This window comes from Crocodylus siamensis, chromosome 11, assembly GCF_052110815.1.
Source record: "Crocodylus siamensis isolate JL-2025a chromosome 11, ASM5211081v1, whole genome shotgun sequence".
Taxonomy (NCBI): Eukaryota; Metazoa; Chordata; order Crocodylia; family Crocodylidae; genus Crocodylus; species Crocodylus siamensis.
In genome coordinates, this window is record NC_143405.1 from 52,932,208 (window position 1) to 52,957,701 (window position 25,494).

The 25,494-nt window shown below is 42.8% G+C and overlaps 1 protein-coding gene across 3 annotated transcripts; it reads left to right on the forward strand.

The window, feature by feature from the left end:
- The first annotated feature begins 4,612 nt into the window (after positions 1-4,612).
- Positions 4,613-25,494, forward strand: LOC149855894 (protein SSUH2 homolog). Of its 3 annotated transcripts, XM_090022681.1 has the most exons (14): positions 4,613-4,909; positions 7,810-7,868; positions 9,928-10,034; positions 10,302-10,406; positions 10,795-10,876; positions 13,158-13,287; positions 14,424-14,484; positions 16,477-16,601; positions 17,940-18,002; positions 20,041-20,144; positions 21,122-21,214; positions 22,526-22,631; positions 23,705-23,812; positions 24,672-25,494. In XM_090022681.1, the coding sequence occupies exons 4-14, from the start codon at positions 10,352-10,354 to the stop codon at positions 24,810-24,812; spliced, it is 1,068 nt and encodes a 355-aa protein (XP_089878807.1). In that variant the 5' UTR covers positions 4,613-4,909; positions 7,810-7,868; positions 9,928-10,034; positions 10,302-10,351; the 3' UTR covers positions 24,813-25,494. The 3 variants fall into 3 exon arrangements, with proteins under 3 accessions (XP_089878807.1, XP_089878805.1, XP_089878808.1); XM_090022679.1 differs by lacking the exon at positions 9,928-10,034 and having other exon boundaries at positions 7,810-8,616; XM_090022682.1 differs by lacking the exons at positions 4,613-4,909; positions 9,928-10,034 and having other exon boundaries at positions 7,715-7,868.

Genomic DNA, 25,494 nt, shown 5'->3' on the forward strand with positions numbered 1-25,494 from the left:
TGCATATTAACCTGATATTAATCCAGATATACAAGATACTAATAGGGTGTGTCTACACATAGCCTTATGGTGACACAGCGGCACACTGCGGTGATGTAATGATCACATGAGTCTACACGTGATCACCAGATACATTGCTATAGTGGTGTGCTCCCTCCCCTGGTGTAGTGTGCTGGTATGCTGACATAGCGGTGAAATCGAACCATGTGCCATGCGCACAGCACAGTAACCATCCATACTGCACCATGCTTTCATACTTCCAAAAGGAAGTAGCAATATCACCATACAGTGACATGTACACTTGCACATAGTGGATCAAAAGCAGTTGCATCCCTGCACTTCAATAAAGCTGATACCAAATTCCCCTTTGGCTATGGATTCATGTACTGACAAAATGTTGAAATGTTCACATAAACCCCCAGAATTTGCTAATAGCAAGGTTTTATTAGTAACTTGCCAGCAAATGGCATGTGGTTAGAAACAGTAGATATGATATAGGATACTTATCCACAGCAGAGCTAGTCTTCAATAACATCAATCAGTCATCAATAGTAGAGTCTGTGCCTAATATTCAAGCTGGACTTAAATTATTCTGAAATAATCTTAAAATGAAGATTATTCAGCATGGATTCACTAAGGGCAAGTCATGCCTGACCAACTAGATTGCCTTCAATGGTGAGATGACTAGCTCTGTGGATGTGGGAGGGCAGAGGACATGATATACCTTGATTCTAGCAAGGCTTTTGATATGGTCTCCCACAGTATTCTTGCGAGCAAGCTAAGGAAGTCTGGGTTGGACGAATGGATGATAAAGTAGATAGAAAAATGTTGGTCTTAAAGGGCAGTAATCCATAACTCAATATCTAGTTGGCAGCCGGTATCAAGTGGAGTGTTCCAGAAGTTGGTTCTAGGGCTGGTTTTGTTTGATATCTTCATCAATGACCTGGAAGATAGCATGGAGCGTGCACCCTCAGTAAGTATGCAGATGACACTAAGCTGGGGGGAGTAGTAGATTCGCTGGAGGGTAGGGCTAAAATTCAGAGTGACCTAGACAAATTACAGGATTGGACCAAATGAAATCTCATGAATTTCAACAAAGATAAGTGCAAAGTCCTGCACTTGGGACAGAGCAATCCCATGCACCGGTACAAGTTGCGGGCTGACTCACTGGGCAGCAGCTCTGTAGAAAAGGACCTCAGGCGGGGCTGTTTCCATGGAGGCAGGACCTGGCCTGGCACAAAATGCGGTCCCTGTGGGAGGTGCTGGGCCCTAGGTGACGGCCCAAGTGGCCCCGCCGCTGCCTGAAGGTGTATGGTCCTGCACCATGCTGCGCAGGGCCGGACCCACAACATGCAGCACAGGTTGTGCCACGTCTGTGGCAGCCGGGGCTCCGCTGTGCCACTGGGGGCTCTGGCTGCAGTGGGCCCTGAGAGCCCAACAGCCCCTGCTGCTAGGGGGGGAAGAGAGGGCCCTGTGGAGGACACGTGTCTCCCTGACCAGCCCCCCACAGCCCCACCCCCAGTCCCTCGTTACCGGGGACGGTGCTCAGGTCATGCGGCCTTGCCCTGCTCCTGCTCGCCCCTCCTGTGAATGCAGTGTGCTAGGGCAGCAGGGGTACCATAGAGACACTCTGGCCAGATGCCAGAGCGTCTCTGGAGGTCCGAGCTCCGGCTTACCTCAGGGCATGCTGGGGAACCGTGGCCCGCTCCGCTTTTTTCTGGGGTGGTTTTTTATTGTTGTTGAGATGTGGAAATCCGGGTACAGGCAACCCTCGCTTAATGCTATTTCACTTGGAGCTATTTCGCTATAACGCTCTTTTGAAATTGATACCCGATTTCACTTGGCGCTCAGCGAGTTTTGCTGTGACACACACGGTCACCATTTTGGATCATTAAAAACAATTGCGGTCGCCAACTAGGTAGTCAAATACTTTCGGTTTCACTCAGCGTTCATTTTTTCGGGAACCAATTAAGAGCACTAAGTGGGGGCTGCCTGTATCAAATTTGGAGCCCCCACTGGAAATATGTAGTGCAGGGAACATTTGTTTGTTCTCAGTGTGCCCCTTGCGGCATCTCAAACTGGTTTGAGATGCCATAAGAGGCGCATACGCACTCGTCCGGACATGCCCTAAGAGTCTTTCTTTTGACTTTCGTGGTCTTTGGATAAGATCCACGTTGCCTGTTTTTCCCCATTCACAATCACATTTTATCATACTGAACATGCTTGACTTGGATTTTTCTGGGTGCTTGTATCCTACCTCATCTTGCCATGTGATTGCTGAGCACACATATGGATATGTTTTTGTAATATGTAAATGTAGCATTAGAACAATATGTGTAAGTAATAGTCCTGTCAGAAACAAACTGATAGGGGCAGATGCTATGTGATTCTTAGACACGCATATGCGTCGATTTTAATATGCAAATGACATATTAATACATTATGCATAAGTAACTTTCCTGTCAGGAACAAACCGATCAGGACAGCTATATAACAGAAGAGCCACATACTATTAAGAATCCAGTTTTTATTTTCCACATCCTTTTCATGGGATATAACCAGAATGGTCTGCTTATTTAATACTTATTCTGTATTTTAAGTGGCTCCAATAGTTGAAAGAAGAAGTATGACAGAGCTATATATACACATACCTACAACATTCAATGGTTTTTAAATTGCCTCCCATACTGCTAACAAGTGTCAGACCTGCGTGGATCAACAACAGCGCTGAAATGTCTGGTAACCAGCTGTACTCAATCTTTGTTTTTAAAGATGGCCAACAACAATTCAAAAAGGTATCAAGTCGTTTTTTCCCTGTTGTCACACCTGATATCTCCAGCTATGGACCAGGGCCCCAGTACTTGGCACTGCAGAAAAACAGAACAAAAAGGAGTCCCTGACTATATAAGCTACAACTTGGCGCTACAATAAGTGCCATAAAGCTAACCAGTGCTAATGACTGCAGGAAACATTTTAAAAAATACAGAAGGGACTTCAAAAACTCAGCCCGACAGAACTAAATTTGCTAAATTATTTAGATATTTCTGAAAAGTTCACTTGGGGGGCAGCTTTTTACTTAATATTGACCCACTTTCAGAGACATTTGCTATTGCAAAATTACTCCCGGAACAAAATTCATTAATTTCTACTATAACAGCGAATGTTAAACACTGTAAAAAACGCACTGTAAAAAACTGTCCAGATGCAGTTCCTTTAGAATCCAGTGATTGAACGCTGCAAGAATCAAGTGATTATTGAAACACCTCACCAACTAGAAATATGCAGCCTTAGTCTGGGGATGTTTAGAAAACATCTCTCTGTTAGCTACCTGCTATACAGGCATACAGGTAGTTGGTATTTCAGTCTGCTGTAGAAGGGGGACGAACGATGGCATGCAGATTTGGATTTGGGTAGAAATCTGAGTTAGTGGGCTGGGCTTCAGAAAAGTGACTTTGAATTTATACCAGTAAATGGGAAGCGTGTTGAGTTTGTTGTAATAATATACTTACTCAAAAAACATATCCTAAAAAATGTTATTTTCACAATAAGCTCTTTTCAGTAGGTTAGTGCCGGTGTTGTATCATTTATAGTTCTGTAGCACCATCTAGCGTGCAGTGATGGCACTGGGAACAGTATATTCCTTTTTCTTTAGCTTCTAAGAATTTCAGTGGGCCATATTCTTGCTCACAGCAGTCTTACACAAGTGCAGCTTGCTGTCACTCACCAGGAGATGGGGTAACATCCTGGAACACCATTAAAGGTCCTTAGAATTGCACTTCTGTGAGATTGGACCTGTATAAATGAGAATCTGGTAGGCTTCACTTTATTGTTTCTTTTCAGGTAGTACAGGCAAAAGGTTGTTTACTACCAAATAATAATGATATCCCAGAGAGTTTATAGAGTTAGACCTGGAATGGAGGAGCTCTGAAGTCAATGGAAAGATTTCCATTGGATCAGGTCCTAGAGGCAGGATCGAGTCCAGTAGTATTAGGATATTACTGTTAGTGAAACATATTTATATCATGAATGTATAAGAACTCAGAAACACTACTGTAGGGACTGACTGCACACTGAACTTATGTTGTTACAGGTTTAAACCAGTTTCTGACCACTTAAACCAGTTTATGTGTAACTTCCATCCCCAGCCCTATAGAACAGTGATGAAAGGATGCCTCCAAGGATCCCAGGAATTGGTATGCATGACTGAGAGCGGATGGGTGGGGTGTGCCTGGGCTTCTGGGCTACACCAGAGATGTGACATTAGGTAATACCCCACGAAATCAAGGGCTTGATCCTGTTCCATTGAAATCAATGGGAGAATTTACATATCACTGAGCATCTTATTAAGGGCATGGCGAACTGCTGGTTGGTGATAGGGCACACAACATTTTGTGCGTATTATTCTTCACCCTCCCACCCCTGCTGCTCATGGCAAACAGGACCACAGATGATTCATTACAACATAGCATGCTTTGGCTGCTTAGCAACTTTGTCTCTGCAACAGGAAGTGGAACTTCTGCAAAAGTCCCAAATTCATGACTGCTTGCAAAAGTGACACTCAGAGCAGAACAGATACTAAGAGACCTTCAGTAACAGCAATCAAATAGGCTCTGCTGATTTGCTTTAATACAATGAGAAAAGCCATGTGCAAACTGGTTTCCAATATGATTTGTTAAGCAGCTGTTTAATAAAATAACTCAAACTGATCCTAGCAGATTACATACCGGTTGGGTGACATGTTATAAAACCCCAGAGAGAACTGCATAATCCTGTATTTTCCAATTTCACGTAGCCATTGCAACTTCCTCCGACTGCAAGGCCTTTTAAAACTAACAACCAACACAGGATGTGTCATTTGTCAAGCAAGCAGCAGTCTTTCAGCAACAATGGAGCAAGAGCAGCTGACCAGGTGAGCTTAAGAAAAAAGAACTTGCGTTGCTTCTCAAAAATGAATCCTATGCAGTTTGAAGGATCATGGAAGCAATCAGTCACTCTGTGAGATATATTAATATAATAATTACAGGAAGCATGATATTGAGGTTTATTTAAACAAAAGTTAAAAATCGGGGGGGAGGATTTGTTAATATAACTCAGTTGAACTCTTTTAGGTTTAATGGTATAGTCTATAAAAAGTAAAAGTACTCCACTCAATGTGTGTTGCTATTGGGTCAAAGAAAGTTTTCTATAAAAGTTCTGCTTAATGCCAACTGAGGCTATCAAATAATGTTACTTTCTCTGTGTTGTCTAGCAGGTCTACCAAGGTGCCTGCCTTCTGTGTCATGACTACAAGAGATGTTTTATTTCTTCCTGCAACTCCCATTTTTATGGGTTTGCTGCTCAGGAAAATAAAATCTTTGCTCACTGAAACATGACAGAGATTTTGTCAAGGGGAGAAATGCAGTACACAAAACCATGTTCAATTGTCAATGCAGGAGATATATTTGTAAAAGCCCACACATTTATAAGGATGCACATTTGCCATTAGTTAAAGGTTTGTGCCTAATTTTCTATTGGAAACCTAGCAAAACAATTACATTCTAGGTTAAGGATGAACGGTAATAAATATTTGTCCTTCTCCTCTGAAAAAAACTCTATACATTGGAATACCTAAAGACTGCATTGAACAATAATGTTACTACAGAGTGTAGTGGCTTTATTGTAGATAATGCAGCATTTCCCCCCAAGTGATGCTGAAGTGCAGTATGAACATTCAGTTATTTTGCAGATTGCACCTTGAAACTAGACCCTATTCACTTTTGCCAGAGAAATATTGAAATTCCTGCACTTGGTAGAGTTTGTTCTTGTTGGTCTATTATGATGCTGTTTTTGGGATATTCACTTAGAAGCACACTTTGCTTTACTAGCAGTAGTATGAATTTTTCATTTATCCACGAGACACACCGGGCTAGGAACTTAAGTAGTGTAAATTGTCTCCACCAAAGATTAAATAGTGGATTTACAGCAGAGGATCTGCATTGACACTAGTGGTTCCCCTTTATGTGCAGTTTTCGGGTCGGTTTTCACACTAGGTATATTGTCTCTCCTTCTGCTAACCTCTTTTCTCCATTTTCTTTTGTCTTTGTACCTCTCTTCATTTCCAGTCTATGGCTTGGGATGTGATATGGGGCTACATTTGTGCTATTTCTAGTTCCACTAAAGGCAGGAAGTCTCAGAAATGCCAGGAAACATCTTGCACAACATTTTCAGAAATGTGAATAGCCATTTTAAGATTCACACCCCATTTGGTTTAACAGCATGAGGTTATCCTTTTCCTCAACTGCCTTTGGACAATAACTTAGAATTGACACTGGTGTAAATGAGATCAAACCCACGGATGATGTGTGAAAGTGTCAAGAGAGACTATCTCTGAGTCTGAGAAATGATTGTTTATTCCCAGTCAGTCATTGTGACACTGTTGTGTACATTGGTTAAGCAATGTGGACACCTGACCTCTTAGCGGTTGATTGAGGCTTAATTATCCTTTTAAATTTCTCATCAGTAGCAATTGAAAAGTAAAGCTGCTGTCACTATTGGCTTCAATAGTGTTTGAATTAACAATGGAAGGCCCCCTCTTGTATTACAAACATCTGCAGCTATGCATTCCCCCTTATTTTAATGGAGCTATTACTATGGCGTTGGAGGGTATAAGAGTTTCAGAGACTTTATGTGACAATGGAAAAATGAAAATCAGAGAGCAGAAAGATGGAAACCAAGCAGAAAAAATGTTTCCAACTACCTGAAGGGGGTTCAAAAGAAGATGGAGCTGGACTGTTCCCAGTGGTGGCAGATGACAGAACAAGGAGCAATGGGCTCAAGGTGCAGCAAGAGAAGTTCTGGTTAGCTATTAGGACAAACTTGCTTACTAGGAGGGGAGTAAAACACTGGAGCAGGTTACCCAGGGAGGTGGTGGAAGCTCCATCCTTGAAGGTTTTTAAGATCTGGCTAGACAAAGGGATGATCTAATTGGGGATGGTCCTGCTTTAAGACTAAATGTGACCTCCTGAAGTCCCTTCTAACTCTAATTGTCTATGATTCTATGATACTACAGCAGTCAGTAGTAGTCAGGTCGGTGATCCAGTCAGTGATATGATTGGATGTGATTACTGTCTGTATACACTTCAGGGATATAAACACCAGGGAGGAAAAGAGCTATAAATTCAGTGTTGGCATATGGGTATAAAACACCCATGCATAAATTTGGGCTCGAAATTAGAAGCTTTCTACCCATTACAACAGTAAGTTCTGGAATGGGCTTCAGTAACGAGGTGGGAAACATCTAACTCTGTTCCAGATGATCACTTTATGAAGGGGCTGCCTATGATAGCAGGATAAATTAAAATTAAGTCCCAATAAATCAGAAAAGCAGGCTATAGTGGCATGAACTGGAATTTTCAGAATAATTGGTGCCCTGCTTTATACAGATGCAAAACCTTCTGATTTTACTATCCTTTGTAAAGTCTAAGCCAGCTTGGTTTTTTTTTAGTAATTCTTGCTTTAGCCATATACTTCTTTATCTCTGAGACATAGGCTGCTCCCAGGGAATTTTGTTGGTGTTGCATTCTCAGAGGTCAAAGTCACACTTCAAGCTAACACCATACAACACGGGCAGTGGCAAAATGAAATTTTCCTAAATTTCCCTGCTGCCATGCCTTCAACACTCCTTCTGGGGAAGGTCCCTGTAGTGATTGGGGCCATAAACACTAAATAGCTTTGATGCTACATCATAATGAGTCATAACTTGAGATGCATCCCTACCTTCTCCCGGAAGGCATTCTCCCATGATCTTCTCTGTTTGCATTCTTTCAACAGCAATAAAAGCCACGTGAACTATGGAAGCCAAAATCTCCTTTCTTCCACTATTGCACAAGGTATGGACAAAGATGCTTGTAAATCAGCAGTGGATTAACCAAGATAATATCTAAACCACAAAAAAGCTTGTTTTCAAGCAAAATTGGCTAACTTATTGTCTTTGGGCTTGTCTGTTGTTCTGTCTGAGGTATGAGGAAAACTAAAGGAAAAAACAGATACCGTTTTCCCAAGAAAGACTGGTTTTCAAATGACTTATGCAACAATGGTAACGTAAAACTGGAGCATAGCTGACATACTGGAAGCATTCAGAATGATGCCATTTTACTTTTTGACCTCACTGGCAGAGCTGGTATGCTAGAAAGACTAACCCTAGGGTAAAACAGGTAATACGACCTAAATGTGAGTCTCTCCTGTATGACAAATATTACAGAAGGGAGGGGTGAAGCTTTCTATTGAGGAGAGCACAAAAGAAGGCTAGCCCCAGTTTCTTTCTTGCTCAGGCATGCTGGCCAGTGCACGTGCACCTTACGTTGTGAAACTCGAGATACTCTGCTTGTTTCTGCCTTGAAAGTCCTGTGCCTTGCAGTTACCCAAGAGATGCAGTTTCAGTGGCTGGTCAGGAAAGGTGGAGTTACTCAAATATTTACTCTTCATACGATGAGATGAAAATCAGCTTTGCAACAGCAACAGGTGTGCTGCCTGTGCTAATATATTTGGCTTGCATGGAGTCGGAGGAGTCTAGGGGGCCTCAGCATACAGCACTGAAGATGCAGGACAAAGATAGTTGTTGCATTTTTAGCATCCCAGGTAGGTGAGAGCAAGCGAATACATTCCCATTTCTTTCTGTTCTTTTAGTTACCTGGGACACAAATGTGTACACGCTGCACAACTCCATTGACTTATAGGAGACTTTATGGTGGTGACATCAATGCAAAAAAAATTGGGAATGAATTTCGTGCTTTTGTAATTCAGTACCTCATAGCATCAAATTAAGTTAAGTTTGTTGTAGGACAGGTGTTGTATGAGTTTTCCCCAGGCAGCTCTGCCAGTTCCACTTTGTTCTTTACCTGGCAGCATGCAGGCAACCCCATGCCCAGGTCAGTCTTGAGCACGGACTGGTCAACTGTGGTAAATGGTGCAATGAATCTCAAATGGATGTAAGGGGAAGTACGTGCAATTATCTCCATTTATAGACATGAAGAGATGGAGGCTGAGAGAAATTTCCCCCCAGGCACACAGTGATAAAAATCTGGCAAGGAAGAAACTCGTAAATGCCGGATTCACAGGCATGGGGGTATATGAATTGTAGCCACGCGAGTAACTGAAAGCTGAGCCGTAGTAAAAGGTAACAATCCCAGTAATTTCCCAGGCCTGTGCTGCAGATTATGCAAATGGAAATTTCCAGTGAATGTAGGAGTATTCAATAAATACAGCGCTCTTCCTCTGTACTTAGAGAGCAATATAGCTGCCTCTATGCAAAGGTTATAATTTAAAAAAGAAGCATCCTGTGAGCCTGTAGACTGTACTAGCTAGAAGGCAAAACCTGAATCAGTAGAGTTTTTCCCCCAGCAAATTAGCTGAGGGGGCTTTTATTCTTATTGGACTTTGCTGCTTTTGAGCAACTTCATATTGAATTCAGGGAACAGGTAAGTTTGCTACTGAAATAGGTTTATTTAGGAAACTCTAAGATCTCAGGATTAAATCTTTTTTTCAGGGCTAATTCCTAGACAAGATCATTGTTTTGAATCACTTCCTTTCCTCTTCTGGCTTGATGGATAGACAGATTGCTCCCTACTGTCTTTCTCCTTGTTTCGCTCAGTTCCATGCCCTCTTCTGAAATATTGAAAGCATCTCTCTGGTCTTACCATACGCTAGCAGAGTATACATTCCTATCTGAGGCTGCCACAGTCTGACCAGAAGGGAATACTGGAAGGACGTATATATTTACGATCCACAAAGGGAATGTACAGCTTAGACTCATCCTGATATTTTTGCAAGACATCTGAGCTCCACTGAGCTAAAGTTTGTGAGTTTAAAGACTGCTTTCTGTTTTTTCACAATATCACTGACACCCTCTCTGGTCATTTCTTAACTGCTTCCCTGAATTCTGTTGTTCAGGTACTACGGCAGGATCCTTCGAGCCAACGACTAAATTCTGCAATGGTAACTAAGTCACGTACGACCCATTTTGCTGACACGCCTGGTTCCTGGAGTCACTTCTAGGGGTAGGCCAAATTGATGGGGAATGTGCAGCATGCTGATTGCAGTCAACGCACTCTTGTTAAGACTTCACTCCCCATCCATGCTTACTTGTTAGACCCCCTTCTGATGTGGCTCTGCGATCATTACTTGAGCCAGCCTTCAAAGCTGATTACACGTTTCCTGTTGTTTCTGTTGCATTATTTATTAATGATGGTTTCCCTGCCAATTGCGTGCTAGCAGTACTTTGGGGAATGCTACCAAAATTAATTTCTGTTCAACTCATTTTGTAGAGGTCCCTGGTCCTTACCACTTGCCCAGTACAGAACCATCTGCACCTCCTATGGAATTGGTGGACAATGGCACTGGAGCTGAAAGGGACGGTTCAAGAGGCTGTGGTATGTACTATCTTTTGCATATGCATTCAGCTATTTTTTCCCCTGAGGCAACATCTCTCTCTCTCTCTCTCTCTCTCTCTTAAACAATAACCTCTTGTTAGCACTGTAATAGCACTCAGGACTCTAATTTTTTAAGGTGCTGTGTAGACACATAGTAAATTGGCAGTTCCAGCTTCTAATCTAATTTACGGTACAATGCAACAGGTGAATGAGAATAACGAAAAGGTGTAGGATAATGTGGGGCGGATGATGATCAGCTTGCAAGTTACCTTATAATAAGCAGAGATGCTAATTCACCATGTGCATCCTTGTAAACCAGCAGCAATGCATGTTACTGGGTATGACCAGCTTGCCTTAATCAATTATTCTTGATGTTGTTTCTTTGCAGAAAAGAATAGTTTGCTTGCCCGGGTTGATCTGCTGTCCCAAGGAGAGCACAATGATTCCACTTCACAACAGAACGAGTGGAGGTAAGATACCCTTTATACCTCTACTCCAGTCCCAGATTAAGAACTCCTGCTCTAGGATGATTTAGGAATAGTATCCTGCATGTCTGGGGAGGAGCAGGGTGGGGACCAGATTAGATGATCCTTGAAGTCCCTCCTGATCCTATAATGCCAGGAAGGTTAGGGACAGACATTAAAAAAGCCTTGAGCCTGAATTGATTCAATCTTTTCAGGTTAGTCTAACCTGGCTAGGCTGAACCAGTTTGTAACTGCACAAAAGTGGTCAAATTAGCTAGGGATGGACATTACACATAAAACGGTTTAAGTAATCAGAAACTGGTTTAAACCTATAACAGAACAGATGTGCACATAAATCAGTTTGCACATGGCTGAAACAGGTTTGAGATAAAACTGGTTGAATGTAGTATCAGACTTAACTGATTTGGCTCAAACCAGTTTATGCAATGTCTGTCCTAGACCCCTTGCTGGTTTAAATTAAATCAGACTCCCCCAGCATCCCAGTATGCTCTCTGGGCTGGGCAGGGCTCTCTGTTCCACAGCAGGGCTGGCCCCTCCTCTCTGCTCCCTGGCTGCAGCTTTGGTAGGGACTTGTAGGCACAGCAGCGTCTGCCTGCTCTCCCCATCCCCTCCCCACTCTCTGCTCAGCAGGCATTCCCTCACAGATACCTCTCGGTATTTGCTGGAAGACCACATGCTGACTACCTCCAAACCGTGGCACACAAGACAAAGACAGAATCAACAGATAGCTGGTAATGCTCCTCTGTTTTCTTAGTGGCGTGATAAACACTGAGTTAGGGGTGATAAACATTCGGCTGTTCAAGAGGTGGGGAACCCGTCCCTAATCAGAGCATCCTGCCAGGGCCTGGCCATGCACCCCACAGCTCAGCTCTGTGGAAGGAAGGAAGGACTGCTCCTCCCTCAGGTTAGAAGCACCCCCTGGCTTCTAGCCTGAGCCGCTGCAGGCATGTGCCTGCATTTCTGGTATGTTTGTCTGGTTAAAAAACTTATTTAGCCTAGCCAGACTAGACTAACCTGTAAAGATTGAATCAATTCAGGCTCAGGCTTTTTGAATGCCAGTCCCTAGCCACAAACATTCCCTCTGGACTTTAAAAAATGCAGGCACATGCCTGCAGTGGTTCAGGCTAGAAGCCAGGGGATGCTAGAGCAGCCCTCCCTTCCCTTTCACAATGCTGAGCTGAGGGGGGAGGGAGGTATGGTCAGGCCCTGGCAGGATGCTCTTATTAGAAAGGGGTTCCCCACACTGCTCCTATGATGGAGCCAGCAGGGAGTTGCATAGCATTTCACAGCGGGGAGTTGATACATTGCTTATCAGCCCATCAAGAAAACAACAGCCTTTCTTATTAATTCAAGCTTTTCTTTTAAATCCAAAAAGCCCTAATCAGACATTGTCCTGTCTTTCTTTGTCTGGTCTGCCTTACACAGACACCTCTCAGCATTAGCTAGCAGACCACATGCTGGCTACAGTGTGTATGGGAGAGGGGAGGGGGGAATCCCTGTTTGAGCAGGAAGTAGTGGTGGGAGTGTGGGGGGTGCAGGAGGAAGCCAAGCAGATGCTGCTGTGCCTGCTGTCTCTGCCAGACCTCCAGCCAGGGAGCAGAAGGGAGGGGCCAGCTCAGCTCTCTGGAGCAGAAAGCCCCACCCAGGGCTGCAAAGCATCTGGGATGATGGGGGACTCTAGTTTAAGTTAAACCAGGAAGTGGTCTGGGAGAGACATTGCATAAACCAGTTTGACCCAAACCAGTTAAGCCTGATACTACATTCAACCAGGTTTATCTTAAACTGGTTTCAGCTATTTTCAAACTGGTTTATGTGCACTGAACATCTTTTCTGTTACAGGTTTAAATCAGTTTCTGATCTCTTAAATCAGTTTATGTGTAATGTCTGTCCCTAGCTAATTTGACCATTTTTTGATGTTGTTCGGTTTCCCATTGAAAAACTATTGTACAATTCAGTCTGGACTTTTGCAAACAATTGTAGTGTAGGATAATGCCTATGACTTTCAAAATAAATTTGTGAGTCAAAGTGCCCCGACTTTTAGTTGTTCAGTGATAGATCTTAAAGCAGTCATAGGAACCCTCTGAAAATCAGATGGATAGAAAAGGATATTCTATCTGGACACCCAGAAGTGAAGCATCCCTAATTGCAAGTGACTTTTCACAATCTTTACTGAGATTTGACTTTTTCCCCCTTGCTGTTTAAAGAAGCGTCTTCTTGAGAAGCAAATGGAGTGGCCAGTTTCTCACCCTTTTGTTTCCTTTTCTAGCATCCCTCCTATTTCTGAGCATGAAGCCAGAGAAGCTTTCCTAGAGTATGCAGCCAGGAAGTGCTGCTATAGGACTGCCCCTGCAAAACACATGGTGGTCCAGAACCTGACAGCATGCAACGCATACAGAGTGAGTACAGTAGCAGGCAAAACTGCATGGCAGGTTTATTCCTGGTCCTGCTGCATTAGCCTATGGTTTCAGACACACATCACAGATATAAAGTGAAGCCGTGGGAGATATTCACAATAGTATTTCATAGATAGGCCCCACCTTGCAATTTTTCCCATTAAAATGGGCCCTTTGCAGCTAAGGTGGGCCCTTTTAAAAACGATTTGTTCTGATAGAGAGTGATTTTTTCAGAGGAACCGAGGGAAACAAAGCAAAAACTTCTGCAGTGCAGTCCAGAAAAGGATTTTTTTCCCCCTTCACTGTAAAGCTGGCCAGAAGAACATTAGAGATTTTTTCAGGGTGGACAGGTGAGGTGAGGGCATTTCCCTAAGTATCGAGGTCAAATATCAGTGATCAGACTTGTTAGGTGATTTTTCCTTGTGCAAATGAAGCAGTTTCCTGCACAGGTCTTCACCAGGGCTCGAGCCCCGGACATCCTGCCCTAAAACATGAATGTCTTTCAGTGGTGCTAAACAACAAGTTTCCATGGAGTGAAGCATTACTGCTTGCTTGAGGAACCCCCAGGGTTTGTCTGTACTGCCCCCCTGCTAGACCCAGAAGCATCACTGTGAAGCACGTCTTTCCCACCCCCTCCCTTTCTGTGTGAGCCAGTCCCTAAAAATCAGTGGAGCCATTTTAGAGGGTGCACACTGCCAGTCCTAGGTTTTCAGGTGTGCTCATTGGCATACACTCAGGACCATGCTACATTGCTTTGCATCCAGGGTTCAGCACACATGAGCATGAGGAAGTAGGAGACCCATGTTTCATGATGGTGCTTCTGGGAGGGCGGTGGTGTAGACACTCATGCTCTGGTGGTTATGCTAACATTTCTCTATATCAGGACTTCTTGGGCAGTCGGCTAGGACACAGCCTTATGCTCCACAGTTCAGTCACCTGTGATTTTCCTTGTTCTACTGTTCTGTCCAATTCATGTCCCTGAAACCAGGACTGTGGTTTTTATGTTTGCTTGGGAGCAAATCCTACTGTCACCAAAGTCAATGGAGGTTGTGGCACTGACTTCAGTGGGACCAGGATTAACCTCACAGTGAATAAAAAGCACTTTTTCATTGAAGTTGAATCTGCTTTGCTTTTATCAGTATCGTCTGAAAACCTTCACTGAAAACAGAGAAACGTATCCAGCCAGCGAACCATACAACGGTAAGCAAATCATAGCTCTTACCTAGCAGAGACCAGATACAACATGATGTAGTGTTTTTGGGAGTTACTGTGTCATTGGACTTACAGGCTTTATGAATGGGCTGGACCCAATGATCTTCTGAGGTCCCTTCGAGCCTTGCAATCTGTGAATCTATGATATGAGGCTGAAAATGTCAAAAGGTGCTACTGGTATCAAGTACCCCAATTTCTGAAATGAAACCTGAGGCCTAATTTCAGAAGTGCAATGGTTATGCTGCTCCTATTGGTTTACACTGAAACAAGTCCCTACAGAAAAGGAGACAGGAGTGAGGAAAATGGTACGGGAGGGTGGATGTGTCATGGGTGCTGGCCAACCTCTTTTGCAGTTCACCCTTATTTTCTATTTTTCTGGGCCGTCATGCTCTAGGCTTGGTTCATGGTTGTTGAAGTGGGCTGCCTTTGAATGGGCTGCAGATTAGGCCTTAGAGTTTTTCACAAAGTCATGGGCAATAGCTTGGTAAGGGAACTTTTCCCACCATCTAGTGCAGTTGTCTTTTATAATAAAAGGTAAGAGCATGATGTTTTTTAATTTCAGATGGATGCTCTTTAACACTATAGAAAGCGGCTTGGTAGAGTCATTGTGCCTGATATAGAATTAACTTCCCCATTGGCTCAAGTGGTCTCAAGCTGCTTAAATCTCAGGGGTGTGGATGCAGTGTAAAAAAGGAGACAAAGATTGGATTAGTTAAGTTTATGTAGCCTTATATGGTTATAAACATAGGCTTTACTGGGCAGGCTCTTTGGCCCATGAAGCATAGTGACCTTGGCTGTGGGTTAGCTGAAGGAAAGTACAAGGAGCTTGCTGCAGGAGGGTGAGTCACAATTCACGAAAATTGTTCAAAATGGGGAGGAGGTGGACCCCACATCAGTCTAAGAGATTGCCATTAGTAAGGCTGGAAGAGACTGCGATATCCTTACAGATGGTGCAGACTCCATAGGCCTCCCTTGCACCAGAGACTGGAGGGAGAGTTTGTCTCCTATGGCTGCCTCTACGGTGCTGTAGTCTTGCCACGTTTGTGCCCAAAGTAGGATTGAGTCCAGGAGAGATCAGCCATGCTCCATAATCCTTCCCATCTGATCAATGATTAACTGGCTTCCTTGAGGCATTTAGTGAGTCTCAGTACAGATTCAGAGATGGTTAGGGGCTGGAGGGGACCTTGCAGATCATCAGGTCCACCCCCCCACACCCCGCCTACTCTAGACAACTGGGGTTAGGTGACCCCAGCGAGGTGGCTATCCAGTCTCCTCTTCAAAACCTTCATGGCAGTGACTGCACCACCTCTGGAGGGAGTTTATTCCATAGTCTGGGCACCCTGACTGAAGGAGTTTTTCCTGGGATTGAGCCTGAAGTGGCCTTCCAGGAGTTTGTATCCATTGGTCATGGTCTTCCCCGGTGGTGCCCTAGTGAACAGTTGTTCACTGAGCTCCTGATAGCATGATGCTGTTAGGCTCTGATACTGCACAACTGAAGTCAGTGGGAGGTCTGCCACTAACTTAGAGTTCATGGACAAGTATGACTGGAAGGGACCTCAAGAAATCATCTAGTTGAACTGGGGATTGAACCTGCAAGCTCGGTGTTATTAGCACTAGGCTATAACCAATAAGATCAAGCTATTAGAATGAACACAGATCCTAGGGAGCATGTGTTGTTATCCCAGAAATCACAGGTCCTAACTAGCACCGCTCACCCCTATGAAGATTTCCTGCAGAACAGGAGCAGGGTGGCAAGAGGGACGGGACATATGGAAGAGATCAAACGTTAGTGACTAAGGTGCATTTATTTTGTGGATAAGCGTATGACAGCCATTGACTGGGCACACTTCCACTGCATTGATACATGCATTATATTAAAAGGCAGGTCAGGTGGTGATGTTTTTGCCTGTGCCATGCTATCCTGAAGCTTTATGACCTGCTGCACTAACTCCTGACTGCCTTTTCTTTCTTTTGCTTTAGGTGGCTTTGTGGACTCTCCTGAGGTCGCAGAACCCCCCGCCCCTTGGGAAATAGAAGTGGATGCACCTCCCCTGTTTACGGACTGTGAAATGCATTTCCCAGTGCCCCACACCTATTCAGTACAGGTAACCCCAGATTTTCTTGTCCCAGATATGAGAGTCTTTTAAAGGAATATTACTTATTTCACAAAGGCATCTCGTAGAAGATTCATTTGAAATCAGCTCTGCATTGTGCATGGTACATATTAAGAACCCACCCACATCCTGAAAAACCTTGCAATCAAAATTCAGACAAAGGGTGAGAGAAGTGAGATATTATCCCCATTCTACAGATAGGAAACCAAATGCTACAGAGATAAGCAGTCATCCCAAGGAAGTTCTCTGATGCCAGCCATAGCTACTGTACCTTGTAACCTCCTTTAACAGCAGCATCAGATTCAAGGTTCTGGCTCCTTCTCGCAGCTTGATCTTATTGGTTAGAGCCTAGTGCTAATAACACCGAGGTTGCAAGTTCAATCCCCAGTTCAACTAGATGGTCTCTTGAGGTCCCTTCCAGCTGTACTTGTCTATGAACTCTAAGTTAGTGGCAAACCTCCCACTGACTTCAGCTGTGCAGTATCAGAGCCAAACAGCATCATGCTGTCCAAAATGCAGAAGACTGGATTACGTATTAATTTTAAAATCACTTTTCTATAATATTTCTGTAATTTTGTTTGCAATGTCTTTGCAAATGCATATAGTTTGGCACAATTATTTTAACTATTTGAAACAGCCTGGGATATTATATTTATTGCTTCTTCCCATCATGGCTTAGGATAAGAGAAGATAACTCTGGGTTCTGGCAGGGAACATTGTTTTTGCTGCTCAAAATAATGAGATAGTATTTTAATAGCTTTAGATAAAGGATTAGCACTTGTTTTTGGCACGGAGTTGTTTATGTTGCTTGAAATAGTCTAGAGTATGCATTTCAAATTGGAAGGCTGCCATGTAAAAGGATTTGTATCCACCCAAAAGAACAAAGCACAACTATTTTTACTTCTGAAATAAAACAAACAATCCAGGCTGAACAATCAACCCAACTGTTTCTTATGCACATGCAATAACGTAGTAAAGAAAATATACTTCCAGCTTTTACACATTTATCAACTAGACTCCTGTATGGAAAGGAGCAGAAATTCTTTGGGTGCATATTTCAGTGTGAAGATGACACAATCTTTTTATTCTTTCTGCTTCTGGTGCCGTAAGCATTTAATTTCATGACTGAATCTTGGGCCATGCTAGAGATTGTAGCTTTCTTTAACAGCATAAAGGAAAATTAGACTGAAGTAAGTATGTTGGCTTGTAGGGTGTAAAACCAATGGGCATGACTGCCAGCAAAAAGAGAAGGGTGCTGCCTTTTTTCTTTTAACGCAGTGTAGCAGTTTGCTAGCAGCCCTGTACTTATACTGTTTGCTTTGATTTCAGGGTTGTCCTAATTGTCTTGGAACTGGTAAAGCCCAGTGCACCCGATGTACTGGATCAGGAAAGGTATGTTATTTTATAAAATTTCTAATGCATATTTTGCGTACAGAATAAAGAAAGCACTTACATTTCTTTAAAACAATGCTTTGAAAAGGGCATGAAAGCCAGTCGGGCCATACTTTCCTACTCCTTTGTTTTTCTGAGTTCTTGATGAGCAAATGTCATCAAGATATCAGAGAGAAACAGGCACAGCTAGGAGCTTGTGTCAGTTATGTGTATATAATACATTCAGTTTGCATTGGTCTTCCTTCCAGATGTATGGAAGAGATAAAGTCAGGTCTGAATGGTTTACTGAGGAAACAGGTGTCTTCTGCTTTCAAAAGAGAGGCAGCTCCTCCAAGTTTTTGAAAAATCTCTCAATGAGAAAAGAAAAGGTCAGAAAGGAGTCATAATTTGTTGTATGACAACTAAAGAATAGAAGGTTGTGGGCCCGATCCAGAGTCCATTAATATGAACGCACATCTTTCTTTCAGTGGGAGGTGAATCTGCCCCTGTGTTACAGGAGAAAAAAAAAAGCCTTGTTGCGTATATACTACTAAATTTAAATGCAGACCTTTTTGTTAATAAAGAAGTGATTAAATACAGCCCCTGTGCAACTGGTTTCAAGTCAGTACCTAAGGAAATGATAAGAGCTGGAAGACGCCACAAAAATGGTATTTTAATAAAGTTAGCATAACCCAGAGCATTTGAGGAGGTTTCAGGACAGAAGTTGAATGCTGTACCTGTCACCTTGTGTGTAGCCATGCATATTATCTGAACAGATAAAAAGGGAGGTGGGGGGGGGGGGGGGGGGGGGGAGGAGGAGAAATACCAGCATCAAATTACAGTGGTTGGTGACAAGGATCTAGAAGAAGACGGCAGCTAAAGTGTCCTTAAGCCTGTGCACAGTTGTGGACTTCATAGCAGTTAATAAAGAAAAAAAAATCCCCATTTGGTTGTAAATACTCTTCTGGTATTTCACTGTTTGGTGGCTAGTCTGCCTGTCTACAGCCACTGCAGACTCTAGCGTGTTCTTCCAAGTTTTCCATGTAGATTTAGGGTGTGAAGTCTGTAAAATAATTGGCTAGAACCTCTGTGCTGTGGCATCCTGCTGTTAATGAGAACCAGCAGCGCATCTGTCAGTGGTACAAAGTTGCTCCTCTCTCTGAGTCAGTCAGTGTTAATACAGAACAACACAGGAGTACCTCTTGTGAGCGCAGTTCAAGCTGGCAAAGGACTCGATGCTCCAAAGGATGCAATGAAAGAGATGCAAGGATGCAACTTATGGGAGAAAAAACATGGTCTGTGGGTGATAAGGGCTACTTACGTCAGCCGTGACTCAGAGGCATGGGCCCCCTCGATAATTTCCTAAAAAGGAAGAAAGAATAGATGTGGAAGGAATTCTTGCCTTCTGTTCATAGGCCTAATTCTGGAATTTGTAGCTGTTAGTTTCTCATGTGCACGTGAGCCCTGCAAATATGGATGGATTCTGCTTCCATCTTTAGAGGCAGATACCAAGTTATAAATATGAGCTAAGATACAGAACAGAAAGATGATAGCAGAGCAGTGTGGACCAAAGACATCATAAGGCAGCAAAATCATGATTTTTGTGCTGTATGCTTTAAACCGATGGATGCATAAACTTGTTCTACAGTGATGTAACTGGAGTTGTGTCACAGCAAGCTGCAGTATTAAGTCTTCTACAATTAGATAGTGTATATGGGGTCATTACTGTGCATTAGGATAACAGTCGTCTATATATAACGGGCCAACCTGCAGCACTTAATTTCATGTGGGCCCCCAAAAATAAGAGTGATGAGGGACTAAACTGCACGTGGGTTTTCTGCACAGGGATGCGTTCACTGCATTATTGTTGCACAGCTACGTATGCCTAGTATATAAATAGATATAAGCTTAAATAAAAGAGTGCATTGTCCTGCTAGACCATCCCCATTCTGATCCTTCTGCGTACTGTTATTATGGGGAACGTGGACCAAAAGAACAGAAAAGCAAATTGTTAGAAAGCGCCCTTTTCTGATTCCCTCCCTCTCTTGTTTAACTGTAGGTTTTTTGCTCGTCTTGTAATGGGTCAGGCTGGCAATCTGTTACTACTGCCTCCGATACTATTTCTGGATTTTGCATGTTCTGTGGAGGGGCGGGACGCACACGGTAAGAAAAAGCTAAATCATGAGGCGGCAACCTGTATTTCTTTGTGCACTCGGTTTACCAGATGTCTCTTTATTGTTCCTCTTTAACAGTAGGGATAGGCGCCAGTTGAAAAAAGAGCCAAACTAAATGGTAGATTCAGATGATGTTCATTGTAGCCTTGTTATTTAGAGAGAGCAAGTGAAAAAATCTGCCTTGTTTGTTGATGCTTTTCAAATATGAATTAGGGCATGGAAAATTCCTGTGAGGTATTGCATGCAAGACCTCCATTTTATGGAGGGTCTTAAATAGAGAAAGGAAAGGAATTAATTAATTGATTGCATCCCATGATGATAATACTGCATCAAATATACTGAAACCTGAGGACTTCATACCGTAGATATGTAATCTAAGAGAAATTCCTAAGCTAAATGTCTCATAATTTCACTAGACTGACAGGTAGAGAAAAGGATATGTCGATATGACATAAGGCAGCATGTTGTGGAGAAGCTTAACATCACGTGGAAACAGAGATCTTGCTTTTTCTTTGGCAGTGAATGTGTGCAGGGCCATCTTGGATGTCTGTAAGCAGTGCTGCTTGCACTGTGTAGATGTACCCAAGTGTGAGGAGGAGATATTTAGGTGACATCGGGAGTGTTTACATGTGCATTTAAGTGTGCCTAAATTTAATGCACATTAGCTTAAAGCACATTAAGCAAGTTTAGGTAGGTGTTTACACATGCAGGCATTTAAGTGCATTAACGCTGTATGTGGATTGTCCCAAAGTTAGTCCCAAGTCAATCCACACACAGAGCATTAATGTGCTTTAACATGTCTACATGTGCATTAATTCAATTAACTATTCACACCTAAATTCACCATTGTTAATGTGTGTTAAGGGCACACATGTGTAGATGTGTTCCCTTAACACTCATTAAAGCATCACGTGTAGATGTGCCTACTCCTAAAGCAAGTGCATTGATATTGTGTTTCCTTTATAGTTGCTTATACTGTTATGGTCGTGGTTGGCTGCACTGTGTCCGTTGTAATGGAAGAGGCCTTTTGCTATACCATTCTGAACTTAAAATCATTTGGTGAGTTGAAATCAGTGAGCCTAGGGCTTGACTGTGAGGGTGGTTTGTATTCACGGTGGCTGGCCATTCGCAAACATGCTCATAAGCCAAAACATCAACTACTGCAAACAGACATAACTCCAGTGAGATCACTCCTGTTAACTCCTATGCTCCTGGTATAGAAGCTATGCTGATTTTTCCCATCCAGCCATATGGCCCAACACATTAAAGTTTATGGTTAAGATCCTGTGCTTAAAGAGGATATGATCCTCCCTGCCATCTTTCTAAGACCTAAGGACGGGGGTACCAGTACAGATGCAGGGGCTAGGTCATGCCGCAAGAGTCTGGTGGTTTGAGTGCCTGCCTGGGATGAGGAATTTTGGGATGGGCACTGGCCAGGGTTAAGGTCTCCTGCCTGATCTGGTACGGAGAGGAGAGCTGCAGAGCTGATGAATGGGGTGCACCTCTTCTTAGAAGATGGGGATGTTGTGGTCTACAGGTTTCTGCTACTGCCCAGACCTGTGCAAAATCTGAGTTCTCATCTCAACTCTTTGGGGTTTATTATGTTCCAAAAGTGGTTCAGTCAGAACCCCTCTGGGTTTTAAAGAGAGCAGGTCTGTATCCTGGTAGGTTAGGTTTGAGTCCAGGATGTGGCAAAGAGAGACCTGGGTGCTGTCAAGACTGTATAGAGGGGAAAAAAACCCAGGCCTTCTCACTTCTGCAAGTGAGTAGGCTAATGACTAGTTTGAGGGAGGTGGAGTGGGTTTTCTGAGGGCAAAATGAGTGTATTTATTTGAAAAAAAAAAAAAGAGTCAATCTGAAGTGTGACAGCATGGGCAGGGGTGGCGGGGTGGACGTGGGCCTGTGGCTCAACAGCAAACTTGGCAGAGCAGAGTTGTGAATCAACAGCCTTCCTCCTCCCATGTGGGCACTCAAACACTGCACTGAGACAACCTTCTTTCCCCGGCTCTAAGTTGCTGGGGTTGAACTATGAACTGCTCTTCATGTAAGTTATTCTGCCTAGGGAATGACTACTTTTCCCATGGTGGTGGTGATACTTTAGTAATTATATTTTCCTAGATAACATCAACACAGAGACTAGCTACATAAACTGACTGCAGCTTAGGATGCGTGAATTTGATGAGCTTTCAGGTAAAGAGGAACGAGGCATAGAAGTTCCATGTCTTCTGCATATAACTCCTTTAGCCATGATCCTTTGCACATCTCAAAGCCTGGTCTTATAAAATACATGTAAAGTACTATAAAACTAATATTAGTTTTTCAAGGGAACTAGACACTCATTTATTTCTCACCCTTTCAATTTTCCAACAGGAAGAACAATTCTGCTGAATATGTGGCTGACAACAACTGCGGGTTTCCTATAGATCGCTTTCATGAAGTCACTGGGAAGGAAATATTTTGTGATGAAAATGTGTTGGTAAATGTACATTTAAACATAATAGTGTGGTTTTTGTCTGGAATCCAGTGCCGAACACACAGTGCTGATATGCTTATGAACTAGCTTGTAGCACAGTCATTTTGAAAGAGACAAAATTAAATAGACATACCGTGTCTATAGGAGGGCTTCACTATGGTTTTGTAAGAGAGTGACATCACTTTTCCAATGACGGTAGAGCAGAGTTGCTAAGTGTCATGCCTGGTGGCCTTTTACAGTCAAGTTAAACATTGGTAGTAGCTATCAGTGCTTTAGGATGAGCAATAAGAGAGATAAACCAGAACCCTGGAGCTGAATTGCCATGAAGCTGGGGAACATTTGGATCCCAGGGACAATTTCCAGCTTGTGGGTAAGTGAAAAGTAGGAACTTTAAAGAAGGTTTTATGAAATCTTAGAGCCACCAGCGTGGCTTGGTGTCTTCTGATGTAGAATCCTCTCTGATGCAGCCAGCTTTCTGTTCTTGGCTTAGTCAGCTCTATGATTGCTGTGTGTTGTTGCAACCCGTAGGCTCCTATAGACATGCGGTGAGGCTGCTTCAATGTGCTGTAAATCTAGTGTGGCGGAGCACGGAAATGAAAACGCTCCAGCAGCTTTCAATATCATGTGTATCAGTGGGCCCGCGTTGAAAAATGATGGCTGGGCACTTTAAACTAAAGCTCCTTTGATGAGCTTTAGTTCAAAGCGCGCTGCTGCAATTTTTCAGCATGGGAATGCTGATACACATGATGCTCGGGTGATTTTAATTAGTGTGGCTTGCTAATTAAGGTGCTTCCCGCTCCCCCTCCAGGGAGCACATCTATAAATGCCCCTTCACACCAACATTGGCTTAGATTCTGGGCTACTGTGTTTAGTATGTGAAACAGATTTATCCTTTAGGAAACTAACTTTTTGAAAGTTTCTAGTCAAATGCAGGCTTCCGTAGGCACTTTCAGTGCATAATAGCCCTCTGCAATAGGCTTAATTTAAATTGTGCCGAGGTACTACCCTGTAACATGTTAAACAGCAATTTGAAAGATATATAATTATACCCTTTGTGACTGTCTTTGTTTTCCTAGGTGAACCCTCTAAGGAGCTTCCCTGAACCAGAAATTGTGCGGGGTTCAGAATCATGCATTGCAACACATAAAATGCAGTTTGCATCAAAAATGCGTATATTGAGACAAGTGGGTATCGTGCAAGCAGGTTTTAGCTCATTTCCACATTAAACTGGGGACAAAAGGGAGAGGAATATTATCTCCAAAATACGAATCTTCAGTTTATGTCAAATGCACGTGTAAACTGGTTAGAAAACATGGCAGAATAAAGGTCAGCTAGTCTGTTCCTTTCACTCGGGAAGCCTGTTGTATTGTAAACTTGCTACGTACCATAACTTGCTGCATACCATGTAAAACCATCCTCCCGGCTTGGGAAATCTGAACACAGACCTACAATTCCAGCCAGTTTTTCCCATCTTGTTCCCAGAGCAGCTCGTTTAGAGTCCCTCCTTAATGTTCACTTAAATGAGCCTGAACTGTAACTAACTTGCCATCTGTCAGGGACCTCACATCACATATTTAGCAATAAGAGGAGATTCAGCTGGGGTGGCAGTATGCTTGAACAGCTTGTTTCCCTCCCATGTGGGGTTGGGATGATTTAAGTGCTAGAATCCTGCATTTGTGATCATGTTATGGACAAAAACTATTTAATAAAACCACAGCTTAAACCAGGTCCAGAGGACTTTGGAGATGAGTGAAATAAATGTGCAAATGAAGGATAGAGCTTGGTGCTGTTGTTGATCCTCAGTTTATGACTTCCTTACTCCCCCACAATGAGCTTTGGATCAGGCTACTTAAAACAAAGCAGAGACCCAGCTGTGATCCCTGTTCTTGTGCTGAGAGTAGCACGTTCCCCCATAAACAATCCTAGTGTGGCAAAACAGGCCATTTGGGAGTAAGGTGCACCTCCCTATAAATCACCCTCAAATAGTTCCCTTAAGATGATCTTCAGTTTGAGATAAAAACATCATTTGTTCTTCTTTTCCAGAAACAAACTGTTGAGTTGATTCCACTCGCCAGGGTGGAATATGAGTGGAAAGGGAAGTCCAATTCCTTCTACATCTTTGGAAATGAAAAGAAAGTGTATGCAAAGGACTACCCAGCAAAATGCTGCTGCTTGGTCATGTAATTAATTCACTGATAGGTTGGAAGCTGATAACTAAATCTGGATAAAACTTTTTGCTGAAATAATATCTGTTTGGGGCCAAAAATATTTGCTGAAAAAAGAAGATATTTCAGGAGGACCAAAATTGGGTCACAGCTTGCAAATAATTTAGGCCAAAAAATGGAGGGAAAAATGTTCGAGAAAAATGAAAACACTGGCTTTATCTAAACTCAATTTGTCATTTAAAAATTGATTTAAGTTTCAGAAGGAAAAAAGAAGCCTTTAAAAGAATGAAATAACCTGAGAATAATGCAAACCTATGTTGGGTTGATTTAAAAGTTTTTCCTTTATTTTTAAAAATGCTTTCTCATTTCAGCCACTAAACCCCCAAAATCTACAGTTTAGCTCTGATAAGAGCGAAATCTTGTTCCTTATCAATCAAAACAGCATTCTCCTTCACAAAAACTGATCTACTCTTTCAGCTTTCATGTTATAGTGGACATAGTGGACTTCGCTCACAGGATTAGCGGAGATGGTTCTCTCTTGATAGTGCAATAACAATTCATGAAGGTCATTTAGTAATTTTAGTGGATCTAGTGTGTCCCTTCCCAAATCTACTGTGAAATGGAAAAAAAAAAATCATTTGTCATAATGCAGCTTGGAAGGATGGCTAAAACTTTGTGCAATAGAGGTTTGAATTAAAATC

Coding starts and splice junctions, on each gene's coding strand:
- LOC149855894 (XM_090022679.1), top strand. CDS start 8,472: ATGAAAATCAGCTTTGCAACAGCAACAGGTGTGCTGCCTGTGCTAATA. Junction 21,215..22,525: donor TCTGAACTTAAAATCATTTG/GTGAGTTGAAAT, acceptor ATTTTCCAACAG/GAAGAACAATTCTGCTGAAT. Junction 23,813..24,671: donor AAATGCGTATATTGAGACAA/GTGGGTATCGTG, acceptor CTTCTTTTCCAG/AAACAAACTGTTGAGTTGAT.